Source organism: Helianthus annuus, chromosome 15, assembly GCF_002127325.2.
Source record: "Helianthus annuus cultivar XRQ/B chromosome 15, HanXRQr2.0-SUNRISE, whole genome shotgun sequence".
NCBI classification, from domain to species: domain Eukaryota; kingdom Viridiplantae; phylum Streptophyta; class Magnoliopsida; order Asterales; family Asteraceae; genus Helianthus; species Helianthus annuus.
Window position 1 is genome coordinate 37,047,925 of NC_035447.2, and position 14,855 is coordinate 37,062,779.

The 14,855-nt window shown below is 38.3% G+C and overlaps 1 protein-coding gene across 1 annotated transcript; it reads right to left on the minus strand.

The window, feature by feature from the left end:
• LOC110911332 (uncharacterized protein At1g26090, chloroplastic) lies at window positions 1-5,918 on the minus strand. The gene is made up of 7 exons (XM_022155937.2): window positions 5,635-5,918; window positions 4,480-4,623; window positions 4,328-4,402; window positions 3,402-3,595; window positions 2,829-3,000; window positions 415-834; window positions 1-308 (listed from the first exon to the last, which is right to left on the minus strand). Exons 1-7 carry the CDS (start codon window positions 5,842-5,844, stop codon window positions 174-176), a joined length of 1,350 nt encoding a protein of 449 aa, XP_022011629.1. The 5' UTR covers window positions 5,845-5,918; the 3' UTR covers window positions 1-173.
• Between the last annotated feature and the right edge of the window lie 8,937 nt (window positions 5,919-14,855).

Sequence of the window (14,855 nt, forward strand, 5' to 3'; positions counted from 1 at the left end):
TTTATAAATGTTTTTGTCGATAATATAACCATTAAACCACAAATCTTATGTTGTTTATAAACATATGCCTCTTTGTATCGTGTTTGTTCATAATTTCCAAGAAACTCTATCAGATGTATAGAAGTAACATGAATTCAAAGTTTTTATCGAAGACTCACATGCAAGAACAGCGGTTAGCTACGCATTGTGATTATAAGCTTTCTGTCTACAAATTTGGCACCCCCAACCTTCCCTTGAATCTGAGACGGTAAAAAAACAACCCGTCGTTGATCCCCAGCTTCAATCAATAACTCCGATCCTCCCCTATACTGCAACATTCGATAATAGTCAAAGAGTCAAACAAACAAAGTTTGACTTTCAAGGTCAACACAACAATCTGACGAGAGAAATCATGCAAGCTTTATGTTGACTTACTTGATATAACTTGATTTCGGTCTTGTCGAAACCGGGCATGAGAAGGGTTACGGATTTGTTAACGGGATCAAACGTCACAGACTGCATATGCTCGCTTGAACCGCTTTTTGATGCAGTAAGAAGATCTTGTGCATCCTTAAAATGACCATTGTGTATTATATCTTCCCAGTTCAAAGGGGAGCTAAATGAAATAGGAGTAAAAGGTGCAAAAGGCAAGGGTGAAAAGGTAATTTTGGCGGTTTCTAGATGTTTTTGGTCATAATTTGAATGTGCTATGCCGAATGCACCGGAAACGAGTGCACCGGCTTGTACAGCGCAACCCCAGTAACGTAATGCTGCGTTTAAGGATAATGGATCGTTTAAATTCATCACGAGGTAGCACCCGAATAGCTCTCGATTTGTAACGAAAGATGACCCGTTCTGCATCACAAATTAACGAAGTTTACTTTTCTGAACAATTTAGAGACCGCTATGTGACCCCACTAGGGCGGTAAACGAACCGAATTGAATTGAACGGAATCGTGTTCATGTTCACGAACACATATCGAACGGAAATTCTTGTTCGTGTTCGTTCATTAAGAAATTGAACTTGTTCACGGACGGTTCACAAACAAATACGAACACATACCAATTTAGAAAATAAAAAAATAACATTCCTAATCCCAGACGTTAGACATAATCACCGTGTGAAGCACTTGATATAATCTATACCATATAACAAAAGAAACCATTTTAGGGACACTTGTCATCATATTAGGCCCATGTTTTATAGATAAATATTATTTTAGTTTAATTTTATCTAATTAATTATATATAATCCTCCTACTGAATATTATTTAGTTTAATTTCTTATGGATAATTATTATTTAGTTTAATCTTCTTCTCATTTATAATATTATTTATTTAACTAATAGAGTAAATTATGATTTTGGCCCCTGTGGTTATATCACTTTTACTATTTTAGCCCAAAAAGAATTTTTAACATCTGAGCCCCCAACGTCTTTTTTCCAATCTTTTTGGCCCCTAACGTCTTTTTTATAACCCTTTTGGCCCCTAAAATTTAATGGATGGGGTTAGTGTTAGGGGCCAAAAGGGTTAGAAAAAAAAGACGTTGGAGGCTCAGATGTTAAAAAATTCTTTTTTGGGCTAAAAGGGTAAAAGTGATATAACCACAGGGGCCAAATTCATAATTTACTCTATTAGTTAAATAAATAATATTATAAATGAGAAGGAGATTAAACTAAATAATAATTATCCATAAGAAATTAAACTAAATAATATTTAGTAAGAGGATTATCTATAATTAATTAGAAAAAATTAAACTAAAATAATACTTATCTATAAGACATGGCCTAATATGATATAACCACAGGGTCCAAAATCGGTATTTACTCTAGCTAATATTATTTATCATCTATACATTTACGGAGTTTTAAATAATGGGTTAAATTTATTGAGACTTTGTTAACAAATTTTGCTACAACAAAATAATCTATTTATATCAATCTAAATTTATTTATCACGAAAACCAAATTTTGTATTAATATATTAAATATTTTTGTTTTCACTATACAAAATTACATTTACTAACTTTTTTTTATTATTTGGTATATAAAATTACATTTATTTAACTCATGTAATAAATGGGTTTTTTTAAAGATGTATTATTTTATTATTTGGTAAACAATATTACATTTATTCAACCCGTGTAATACATGTGGTTTTAAAGATATAATTTTTTTATTTGGTATATAAAATTACATTAATTCAACCCGTCCAATATGGTTCTTATATATATAACTTTTTATTATTTAATATATAAAATTATATTTATTCAACCCGTGCAATAAATGAAGTTTTTAAAGATATAATGTTTTATTATTTAGTATGTAAATTTATTTACTCAACCCGTGTAATACATGGGGTTATAACCTAGTAATTATAAAAGTAATTATCCCAAAACAAAGGCACAAGTTAGATATAATAAGCTTAAACATAATTAATCCAAAACAATGTTTCAAAGATCTACGTTTCTAATGACCGAACAATAACTAAACAAAACAAACGATCATGAACGGACGTAAACGAACATATTACCGAACATGAACATATTACCGAACATTCACGAACGTAATTGAACGAGCGTGGCCTTTGTTCGTGTTCATTCATTTAAATAATCCGACAAAATTCCTTGTTCATATTCGTTCTTTTATTAAACAAATGAATGTAAACAAAATTCCCGCCAAACCCGTTGAACAGTTCACGAACAATTCGTTGAACATTCAGTTCGTTTACACCCAACAGGGCTATTTTGGGTAATTCGGTTGTTAGTCAATGTCATTTTGTATTTTTGTAATAAGTCAAAAGGTGATATTTATTTAGGAAATGCCAATCAAAAAATGAGAATGCGATACCTCTAATGTTTGCTCTAACTTGTCCCATATTTCTCCACTAAGTTGCCCATTATAACCGGAACTAATAGTTCCCGCATTTAAGGACTCGTCTGCAAGTCTCAATAGTGATGGGCCCGCCAACCGTCCGAAATCGGTCTTTTCAGCCAACAACCGCAAGTATTTCAAATACAATCTGATACAGAAATATAATCATATATCATCATTATATGTATATACGCTTGTGCACGCACATGTGTATGTATATATACATATTAGAAAAAAGAGTAAATTATGATTTTGGCCCCTGTGGTTATATCACTTTTACCCTTTTAGCCCAAAAAAGAATCTTTCAACATCTGAGCCCCGAACGTCTTTTTTTCTAACCCTTTTGGCCCCTAACACTAACCCCATCCATTTACTTTTAGGGGCCAAAAGGGTTGGAAAAAAAGACGTTGGGGGACCAAAAGGGTTAGAAAAAAAGATGTTGGGGGCTCAGATGATAAAGATTCCTTTTTGGGCTAAAAGGGTAAAAGTGATACATCCACAGGGGCCAAAATCGTAATTTACTCTAGAAAAAAAAAAGAGATTTGAAACCTTGATTTCCCGGTTGCACCTATCAATCTTATTGTTTCTTCGGTGCTTAAACCATCATAAACAATTACATCAAAGTTGTATTTTGGGTTACTCTTTGTAGTTTTTTTCCTTAAAAACCCGACAAGTTTTTCAAGTTCCAGAGCCGAAAATATCGTATCCATTCCAGGAAGCACACCAAGCTCTTCTCCCACCACCTACTCAAAAATAGTGCATGAAATGTCATTTATGTTAATCTTAATAGTAAAATGCCATTTTCGTCCTTGAGGTTTGGCCAGTTTTGCGACTTACGTCCAAAGGTTTGTTTTTTCGCATCTGGATCCAAAAGGTTTGTAATCTTTCCATTTTCATCTGGCTCGTTAACTCCATCCATTTTTCTCCGTTAAGTCAGAGGTATTTCCGTCTTTTTTGTTAACTTGAAGGGCAATTCGGTCTTATTCACTTTATGTAAAAAAATCGAATACCCCTGAAAAATACGGAATTGCCCATTAAGTTAAAAAAAAGACGAAAATACCCCTGACTTAACGGAGAAAATGGATGGAGGTAACAAGCCGGATGAAAACGGCAAAATTTCAACCTTTTGGATCCATATGTGGAAAAACAAACCTTTGGACGAAAGTCGCAAAACTGGCCAACCTCAGGGACGAAAATGGCATTTTACTCTTAATCTTATAACTATATAAAAAGGGTAATTGACTTTTCAAAACATCATATTTCACTTTTTGTAACAAACAAACAAAGAACGAGCATCTGTCGACCAAAAGATGCCAACCATGATGTTCAATTCTTCTTTTTTGCATTTAAATTTCAGAAAATAACCAAAAAAACATTTCATTATTGCAAATTACAGTCAGTTAATAGCTTAAAAAGGTATAAAAAACAAAGCTTTTTACAAACTATGAAGACATTAATAAAGGTCACATACCCACCCCTTCAAGGACTCCTTGTGTCAGATTGAGACGTGCATCGGCTTGTTTCATTTTACTAAGCGGCTCGAGAATCATCTAACATCGTAAAACATACTTTACCAATGGTCAATGATCAAAAGATGCTGAACCGAAAAACAGCAAACGGAACTTACTTTTGTAGTTTCCAATCTAACGGCCGAGAGATTGTCATTGCAAGTAACAGGAGTTGTTCCGATCTTACTATTAAGTATATAATCCGCGGTGGGATCTTGTGAATGTATGACCAAACACGTTTTGAACCCAGCACTTGCGTAATGCTGCAAGTTTTCAACTTTTCAAAATCTTGATGAAATTTACACACTGCCATAACTAACTACATACTATTCAAACGTATAGCTAACTAATACTAACAACAGTCGACAGTAAAGATGCAACTCGACTTCAAATTAATTACGTTCGACCTCAACCATAAACACTCCTCTTCAAAGAATTTTTCATACACTCTAAGACCCTTCTCGAAAATATATAGTTTATATCATATATGAAGTCAAAATGTGATAAGGAGCTAATCCAAGAGTTCGCAGACTCTTCTTACTTGGACCAGTTGGACAGAAGGAAATGGGGCGAGAAGGGCTCAAACTTCAAACAAGCATAACTTAGGCTAGGAGTGGAGTTACATGGCCCATAAGACCATCCGTAATGGTTAATTTCCGCCACATCAGCATCATAACGCCCCTTCAAAAATGTGTAATGGTTAACTCCCTTTAATGCCTTTTCAATCTTTATTTTCCAATTTTGTCCCTCCTCATTTGGCGTTATACTAGAAACGACCCTCCCTCTTCATGCTGGGGGCGTTACCAAGCCCCTTCACACCCATATAATGCTCATTACGCATGGTCTAACTAACCAACAGACAGAAAGGTCTCGACAAGCCGAATCATTTGACGAACCCCCATGTCCAATTTTCGGACTCGCATTTCATCAATTAGGATTCCAATTTCGTCATTAAGCAATCTTCAATCCACTCCTTTTTAGCTTAAAACGCGTAAATTATTGATTGACATAATATAAGCGTCTATTTATAGTCTTGATTTTAATAATTTCTAACTTGGGAAATCCTAATATTTAAGGCATTCAGTTTTGTATCAATTTCTTCAAGATTCATTATTCTTGCTACCACTCTACATCAAAACTTGAAATATAAAAGTATAAACAATCCTCCCCAACTCACTAAAATGCAAGAACTAGTACATTTGGATTAAATTTTATAACTAAATCCCAGTTAAGATGAATAACAATGACAGATATCATGAAGCAAGAAACCGAACCTGAGCTGCAAAAACGGCGGAGAAGGTTTTACCAGACCCACCTTTCCCCAAAAACGTGACGAATTTTGTGGGGTTGTCATTATCATCGGTTTTTGTGGCCATTGTTATGGTCGGAAATCTTGGTCGGATGAGGTTACGATTGAAATTAAACTGGAATTGCAGAGGGAAAGATGATGAAGGTACGAGAGTTGGAAGGTTGCAGAAAGCCATTTGGAGGATTTGATGAACTCGTGATGTTCATCCAAACCGGAACATTGGATATCCGATCTAACTTTATTTACCAAAAACCAGGGATGTCCACCAGCCGAGCCCGAGTTGAACGGACCGGAATTTGCTTGTGCTGGGCTCGTTTACAAACTGAACCGAGCAGAGCGGTTCGGTTTAGAACCAAGCGTTAAATCGAACGAGTAATTTTTGAACGAGTGACGAGCGGTTTGAACGATCCTACCAAAAACCGTTGCAATTGTCACATCTAAGTTGTATGAGCAATAAATATGGGATTCACCAGACTAGTCTTTTGAGTTGTAAGTCTGTAACAAAGTACGGTCGGCCTACTATTTGGGTCGGTTTGGTTTGTCATGTTATAAAACCTAGTTAGTTGTTCGGTCCATTGTTTTAATAAAAGCATGGTTGAAGTGGACCATGAACACCTCTAGTTGTAAATTTATACACGGAATCTGTACAATATCAATTTGAAATAGAGGATTGTATATTAGTTTGTACTTTTGTTTTGAATAATTAAGACAATTATATATTACGTAGTGTAACACCCCGTGTTTTCGAATGTTAAAGTCAAAGTCAAAGTCCAAGTCCAAGTCAACTTTGACTTTCTTTGACAGTAAATAGTCTATTTTCAGTTTTATTTGTATTATGTGGAGTAAGTGTTGTAATCAGAAAGAATCGAAGTAATCGTATGTTTTAGCGCGAACCGATTTACGACTGTGAATAGTAGGAAGTAACAATGCGATAAAGCTAACTAATCAGTAATCAAACCGATCTAACTATCATCGAACTCGAATCTCGAATTACGCGAACTTTGGTTGCTGTTATACGTGTGTGTGTGCCTTATGTGTTTCCTGTGCGTGTTTACTTTATGTTGTGTGGTAATCAATTGAAACTCGAATCGAAACTCGAAACTCAAATCGAATACAATCGAAATCGAACTACGACGAATGGTAACTTTAGGATAAGGAGAATTATAGGTGATTGTATGTTAGATATAGTAGTGGGACTGAAAGTAATTTGAATAGGAAACTCTATCGTACTCGTAACGCCTTCGATCGAAATCGAAATATCAAAAATCGTCGCCCGAACCCTCGAACCAGGCTGTTGATCGATCAGGCTATCCGCTGATTGAACAGCCCAACCAATCAAACAGACTGTTCGATCGAGCAGGCTGTCCGATCGGGGAAGCCTGGCCGATCGGGCAGCCCTTTCCTCTTTTGGAGCCTATAAATAGGGTTGTCATTGTCACTCTTTACCACTTTTGGAAAGTTCTGACCGACCAGCTCGTGCTCCTCCTCTTTCCTCAGATTTCTTCCGATTTCGGTAAGTTTTCAACCTAAATCTTGTACTTTCTCAATCAAAACATGCTCCTACACCTTTCTATCTTTCAATTTTTGATTTCTAACCGTGAAATCACCAAGATCTAGGCATTCTTGGGTGATGTCATCATGGTGTTCTTCAAGAACACCATGTCCCGACTTCAATCCACCATGAATAGCTTGGATCTAACCGATTTCCACATAAACAAGCTAAGATCTACTGAAGATCTAAACATTTCCACGATGTGAAGGATTGAAAGAAGAAATTCCAACTTTCTCTCAACTCTTTTACGCTCAATGCCTTCAAACCGGTAGAAACGGAACTTGAGTCAACTCACCAAATATTCTAATGGATGAGTGGTTCAAGATTCGGATTCTACTTACGAGGTTCACCGATTTTGGGTTAAACATTAAACTACCGTTCTAAACCGTTGATGTGCGTAAAGTGTGTTATATTTTTGATGTATATTTAAGCCCTTTTTACACCTTTAGCCAAGTTTTAAATTTATAAAACACGATATTTACTAACACTAAACACACATATGGGCAAGTGCACCCATCGTGGACGTAGTATAGTGTTGGCAAGATACCGAGGTCGTCCAAGGACACAAGAGCTTTTAATACCGATTTATCCTCAACGTCTAATCAAATCAAAAAGTTAGAAAAATGTTTTTAAACTAAGAAAATAAAAACTAACTAAATGCTGAAAAATAAAAATAAAATAAAAACAGGTAGACAAGATGAATCACTTGGATCCGACTCGTGTATTAGTATAACCTTTGATTATTTTCGCACTTTTGCACTTGTTTAAGAGATTATCTTAGTTATTGTAGTAGGCCCCTCTTTTGAAGGCGACGTTACCCTCAACCCAGTAGTTTGAGTCAGCAAGGATACAATCCTAAAGGGTTGGATTATTGGAAGATAATGAATTAAGTTATTAATGCAAATTGTGGTAGGCCCCGCTTTTGGCGGTGACGTTACCCTCGGCTAAGTAGTCTGAGTCAGCAGGGATACAGTCCTAAATAGCCGGGTTACAGTATTAATAGTAGTTAACTTATGAGGGGGTCAAAGAGTTTGGATCCCCGCCATCCAATACCTATGTCATTGAAGGAGATCCTACTAAATTTGACCCAGTTCCCTTGCAGGACCTCTAAACGCTGAACAAGGGCAAGACCCTTACCAAACCGTTCCCTTAACCCCCGACCAGGTAGCCAACATATCTCCATATAGACCGTGGAGATATGAATGGTGAAAATCTTTTATTTTATATAGACAGTAAAATAATGCCAAGACACCACAGACAAACGATAAGGAAAGATCACCTTCAACATAAGAAACTAGTTATTAAAGTCATTAATACAAAACCAAATAAAAAGTGCAAAAGATTAAAAATAAAAGGTATTATACTAAACACTTGTCTTCACCAAGTGATGTAAGAGACTTAGGAAAACATGGCCTTGATTGTCAAGAACTCTTACTATCAATCTTGGATCCCGAGACGACTCACACACTCTACGATGGACAATGGATGATGGTGGTGGATGATGGTGTTATGGTGGTGGTGGGTGGTGGATGAAGTGTGAGAGAGGTGGTGTGCCAAGGGATGAGTTGGAATGAAACCAAGCACACCTATTTATAGGCTGAACAGAAGGCTGGGCACGGCCCCGTGTCCGCTGGACACGCCCCCGTGCCCGTCTGACACTCTCTCTCTTCATTAATTGTAATTCGCAATTACAATTAATGCGTCTGCTGTACTTTCGCCACGCCCCCGTGCTCACTGGACACGGCCCCGTGGTGGGCAATAGAAGCTTCTACAGGTTTGTCTTTTCTGCTGCTTCTTGGGCACGACCCCGTGCTGGCTGAGCACGGGGCGTGTTCAGGCTTCTGTTTTCTCTTCTTTGCTTGGGAGGATGCCGTTGAGGGTTCGGGCAGTCTACTTTTATTCCTTTTCTTGTATTTATGTTAGAATTAGCTGTCTTTTTGCTTCTTTTGTGAATTTGAGCTCATTTCATCCTGAAAATACAAAAGGAAGGCAAAAACACTCTTTTTCCAACATTAGTACTTAAAAAGGGTTAGTTTTATGCCTTATTTGATGTAATTTATATGTTGCATTTTACACACATCAAATACCCACACACTTGAACTTTTGCTTGTCCTCAAGCAAAACTCTTTAAATGTGGCTTACACTCCCAAATGGAATGGGTAGAAGAGAAGGTTTTTGGCTTGTCATAGAGTGTCGGGAATCCAAGATTTTTTTGGGCTTTATTTTTATTTATTTACAATCCTATTCGTTATGATTTATTTAGAACGTTTCATAGGATAAATTACTTATTTGGGCATAACATGCCTTTTTAAAATTTCATTTATATACAAGTTCACATACCTCACGGGAGAAATCACTCAACACTCGGCCGAAGGTGTATTTTTTTAGTGAATCACTCGAGAGCGGCATGGAACTTACGCCTACCATAGGCTTGCCAAGCAATCAATCCTCCTCCTTTTTAACTTTATACCTTTGTAAATATCAAGAGGACTTTTTGGGTGAAGGGTTAGGCTTGGGCTAAAGGTGGGTGGTTGGGTTAGTGGTTAGTAAAAGGGCGAAAAGCGTAAAAAGCGTCGGTTTTCGTAAAACACTTTGTTTTTAGTGACTTTTTATTTTGAAGTATTTCTCCAAACAAGCTTTTGTTTGTATAGCTTTGTTTGTTTTTAACTTCATCATTTCATCATTTTTTTTTCATCACATAAAAGAACGAGCTTGCGAAAAACCGAGCTTATTACTAAAATAAAGGGTGAAAAATAAAAAGGATTTTTGGTGGGTAAAAAGGGTTTAGGGTAAAGAAACGAAAGGTTTAGGCTCAAAGGGGTTAACTAGGGGGATTTTGGGTAGGTGGTAAAAAAAATGAAAAATAATGGTGTAGAAAGAAAAATGGTTAGTCCTAATGCCTCCATCATTTACTTACTTGGGTTTAAGTTGGTAAGGACCGGGAATGAATCGTCGTGGCAAGTTCTAGAGTTGCAAGAACCAAGCGGCTATTCACACAAGAAACGAAAAATGAGCATTTAGTCTAAGGATGTAAATTTGTATGCTCAATAAAGGCTCAAAAACTCACTTTTGTGGGAATGGGTTTTTAATGTGATCAAGTATATATAATCAAATTTTAACTAGACTTGTTATGCCGTTTCATAATTTTCTTATGTTGGTTCTTGTTATCACGATGCTCTCGGTTGTAAATTTTATAAAAATATAACCTTATTAATCTTGGTATTCCTAACTTAAACTTTAGACAAGTAAAAAAAATATATTTTTTTTTTGAAAAATTTGGGGTGTTTAGCGGTTCCAATAGAGTTTTGTGTAAGGCTTGTTGTTAGGACTTGCAAAATTTCAAGGTTTTAGCTTCCCCCCCCCCCTCCACACTTAAATTACACATTGTCCTCAATGTGTCTCAAAAATAAATTTTTAGGTTGATTGGATGTGTAATGAGGTGTTAAAAAGCAAAGATTTATGTTACTGGCAGTCTGGACACGGCCCCGTGGGGACCGGACACGACCCCGTGTTCAGGTGCCAGTAACAAAAATTAAAGAAATGAGACAGAAGCCTGGACACGGGGGGCGTGTCCGTTGAACACGGCCCGTGTCCAGTTACCTGAACTGGGCGTTTTTCTGCAGGTGTCTCAGCACGGGGTCGTGTTGGTTGAGCACGGCCCGTGTTGAGCCTTCTGTAATGGAGATTTGTGTCGGGTTGCTTCGTTCTTGTGCATGGGGCCATTTTTCTCGTTCCCTTTTTTCATCCTTATCACCACGAGTGTGTGTTATTTATTATAAACCATCAAACTTTAGAAACCATCATTTCATTGCAAACATAGAGAGATACATATAGTTTCTTAAACAAAATAAACTAAAAACTTAACTAAATAACTAGGGAGATACACGAGGTTATCATAAAGGGTTCTACTTCTTTAAGAAAATTTCGGGAATAGTTTCCCGATGTAGTAAGACCTTTAGCCGATTGTTCCTCAGATGTTGTTCAAAGCCACTCTTCTATCTCCCTTGGAAGGAAGAAAGCGGCTTCATTTTCCTTAGTGGCTTGAGGAGGAACATTCACCGGGACTCCTTGCACCACCCTTTGCGGAGGTTCTTGGTGCATGGCATACCATTCGGCCAGAATGATGACCTCGGGTACTACATTCCACGCTCTTTGGGTTATTATGGGAACCAAAGGCGGGGAAGCGAGAAGGTTTAACCTCTGGTGCAAGAGGTTTACTTCTCTGAGACAGCCTTCCAACCCCACCGTCAGATGGTTAATACGGTCCACTAACGCTTCCTCCACTCCAGTCATTTCGTCTATGGCCTCCCTCAAGGCGTAAACGTAGTTCACCAGGGAGTCTTCTGCTGTGGACGACCTTCTCCCATTTCGGTTACCTCTTAAAGATGATCCGCTTGTTCTGCTGGCCATTTTCTAGGATGGTATAGGTGAAGATCCCAGGAATCTCTGGCTAGTGAAGTGGTCAAAAATGAGCAGGAATCAGGCTGCATTTAAAGAAAACGACAGCGCACTGGACACGGCCCCGTGTCCGCTGGACACGGCCCCGTGTGCAGAGAAAATCCTGACACATTTTGTCTGTATTCTGACATAATCAGCAGAGAATCTTTTAGGTGAGCACGGGGGCGTGTTGACCGAACACGGCCCCGTGCCTGGAGGCTGTCTTATGGAGTTTTGTTGTCCCTAAGGATCTTATTGATATCGGGTGGTTCCTTACTGGATGGAACAACCCCAAAGTGCCTAAGATACCTTAATTGTCCTATACTAAGGCGAGAACGCAAGAGGTTGTCGGTGAGGGTAATTCCTATTTTCATTCTAGGTGGACAAGTCCAACCCTTTCCCGGGCTCTCGTTAAAGAAGGTGTATGCCGAATCGTTCAGGTCTATGTATGCATCGAACGAAGTCGATGGAGAGTCCTTCACGGCACAATCGGCACAGGGACGACTATCGTCCAAGTCTTTTCTAGGTATTAAGGTATTTTCGGAAGCAAGGAGGTTGTCGGAATGCGGTTCCAACATTTCTTCATGGTCATCGTCTTGGGGCGGATCAATAAAATCCTTCCTAAGTTCTTTTGACCAATTTAGAATTAGTTCTTCTAGTTGAAATAACTCGTCAAGGAGCATTTCCCCTAGAATATCTGGCTGGGCGCATTCGAGGGAGAGATAGTGCTTATTTTTACTTTCGCCCCTCTTAAGGTTATAAGGAATTGGTGGGTCTATATAGTGGGGCCTATAATTTAGAAAATAACATTTTAATTCTTCATGTTCGCCTCCACATAATTGACACCACATACCATAAGAGTGCCGAAAGTAAAAAGAATTACTATCACTCATGTTTGTGTCAGAAATTACCAACCGCCGGGATCAAACGGTTCTGTTTTCAGTAAGAGAATCTTGGGCACGGGGGCGTGTTGAGTGAGCACGGCCCCGTGTTCAGCTTACTGTCTGACTTAAAACAGGATTGCCAGTTCCAATGATTGAGCACGGGGGCGTGTTCAGCGGGCACGGCCGGTGCTGAGCTCTGCTGTAACACCCCGTGTTTTCCAAAAGTCAAAGTCAAAGTCAAGTGTTGACTGTTATTGGAATTAAAGATTAACAAAGATTAATTTCATTTTAGTTTCATTTTTGATTTTCGTATTATTTGGAGTAAGTGTTGTATAATCAAACTAATCGACCGATAATCGAACTGTGAATCAACGACCGACTGTGAATGATAGGAAGTAACAATGCAATAAAGCTAGTCAATCAATAATCAAGCTAATCAAATCAATCATCAAACTCAAGTGTGGGGATTTTAGTACTTCTTTTATACGTGTGTGTGTGCCTTATGTGTTACTTGTGCATGTTTATTTTTATGTTAAAGTGTGTGGTGAATCAATCAAATCAATCAAGACTCAAGGGTGAATCAAACTCAATGGAAATCGAACCCGAAATGGTTGTAAGGATGCTTGTATGTTAGATATTATAGTTGAGACTAAAAGTAATTTGATTAGGAATTCTATCATTCTCAAATCATCGTTCATCAAACTCGAAATATCAAAAATCGTCGCGAAACACTCAAAACCAGGCAAGCCGATCGAACAGGGCAACCTGATCGAACAGGCTAGCCGATCGAACAGGGCAACCTGATCGAACAGGCTAGCCGATCGAACAGGCTGTTCGATCGAGCAGCTGCTCGATCAGGAATGCTGTTCGATCAGCTGACCCTTTCCTCTTTTGGAAGCCTATAAATAGGGCTGTCTTTGTCAACCTTTCCACTTTTGGAAAAGCTCTGACCGACCAGCCTCTTCTTCTCACTAAATCTCAGATTTCCCTCAAACCGGTAAGTATTTCGTTCTAATCCTTGTACGTTTTTGTTCATTAATCGATTCTCCATCTTTCTATCTTTCAAAACTTGAATTTCAACCATGAAATCACCAAGATCTAGGTGTTCTTGAGTGATGTCATCATGGTGTTCTTGGTGTTCATCAAGAACTTCATGTTCTTGACTTCATTCAACCATGAATAAGCTAGATCTAACCGATTTCCACATAAATAACCTAAAATCTTCCAAAGATCTTAACATTTCACGGTGGAAAAGGATTGGAAGATGGGTTTTCATCTATCTTTCAACTCTTTTACACTCAAACCGGTGAAAACGAAGCTTGAACCGATTTATAAATCAATCTAAACAAACACCTGGTTCAAGATTCGGGTTCTACCTAGAGATATACCGATTCCGGGTTAAACGTTAAGCTTGGGTTCCAAATCGTCTCTGACCGGGTTTGGGTGATTCCTGCTCGAGTCAGTAGGCTAAGTGGGGACTTCAGTTTTGTGGTTCAACTCGTAGTCACAATATCTCTAAAACACCAAACAATTAACGGGAATAACCAAGTGTTAAGTGAAAGGTTAACCGAATCGGGAAGCTGGCCGAACGGCTAGGCTGTTCGATCGAACAGCCCAACCGAACGACTATGCCAGCCGATCGACTAGGCTAACCGATCGACTAGCACTTAGTCCCACAAACTCACAAAAGTGTAGTATTGACGAGGTACTGTTCGATCGACTACGCCACTCGATTGTAAACATTACTGCTCGAATCATGAGATACTATACTTCAAACACTTAGACTTTTCGAAACATTGGAATGTCACCCGATCGAACATGCCAGCCGATCGAGTGACATATTTGAAAACAATGAAGTGCTAGCCGATCGGTTGGGCTAACCGATCGAACAGCTGTTCGATCGGCCAACCTGAAAGGTAGTACAAACCATCATACACAAACACATCTTTCACATCAAAGGAAGAAACAATCCACTTGAAGAAACCAGCCGATCGAGCCAGCCGGCCGATCGAATGGATGTTCGAACGGACTTTCAAACCAATCGAACAGCCCACTCGATCGAACTGCTGTCCGATCGAATGGCCTACTCGATCCAAGTGCATTGTTTACTTTTTCCGCGTTACTCATCGTTGTGTTATCGAACTATTCAGGCTAACCTATTCTCAGTGCTCCCTTCAATCCACAATCAACCACTGTGAGTATACTCGATCCCTTTTTGCTTTCAGCACTTTTGGGTGTTACATACGTAATCTATCAAAATCACAAACAACACAAACTATTTGAACGCTAACCTACTTGCATGTATTACTTGTC

What these genes read in the sequence shown, in the direction of transcription:
- LOC110911332 (XM_022155937.2), bottom strand. Translation starts at nt 5,844, where the DNA reads ATGGCTTTCTGCAACCTTCCAACTCTCGTACCTTCATCATCTTTCCCT. An exon ending in GGTGCAACCGGGAAATCAAG is followed by an intron (nt 3,001 to 3,401) that starts GTTTCAAATCTC and finishes TTTCTGTATCAG; the next exon opens with ATTGTATTTGAAATACTTGC. An exon ending in CCGAAATCAAGTTATATCAA is followed by an intron (nt 309 to 414) that starts GTAAGTCAACAT and finishes CGAATGTTGCAG; the next exon opens with TATAGGGGAGGATCGGAGTT.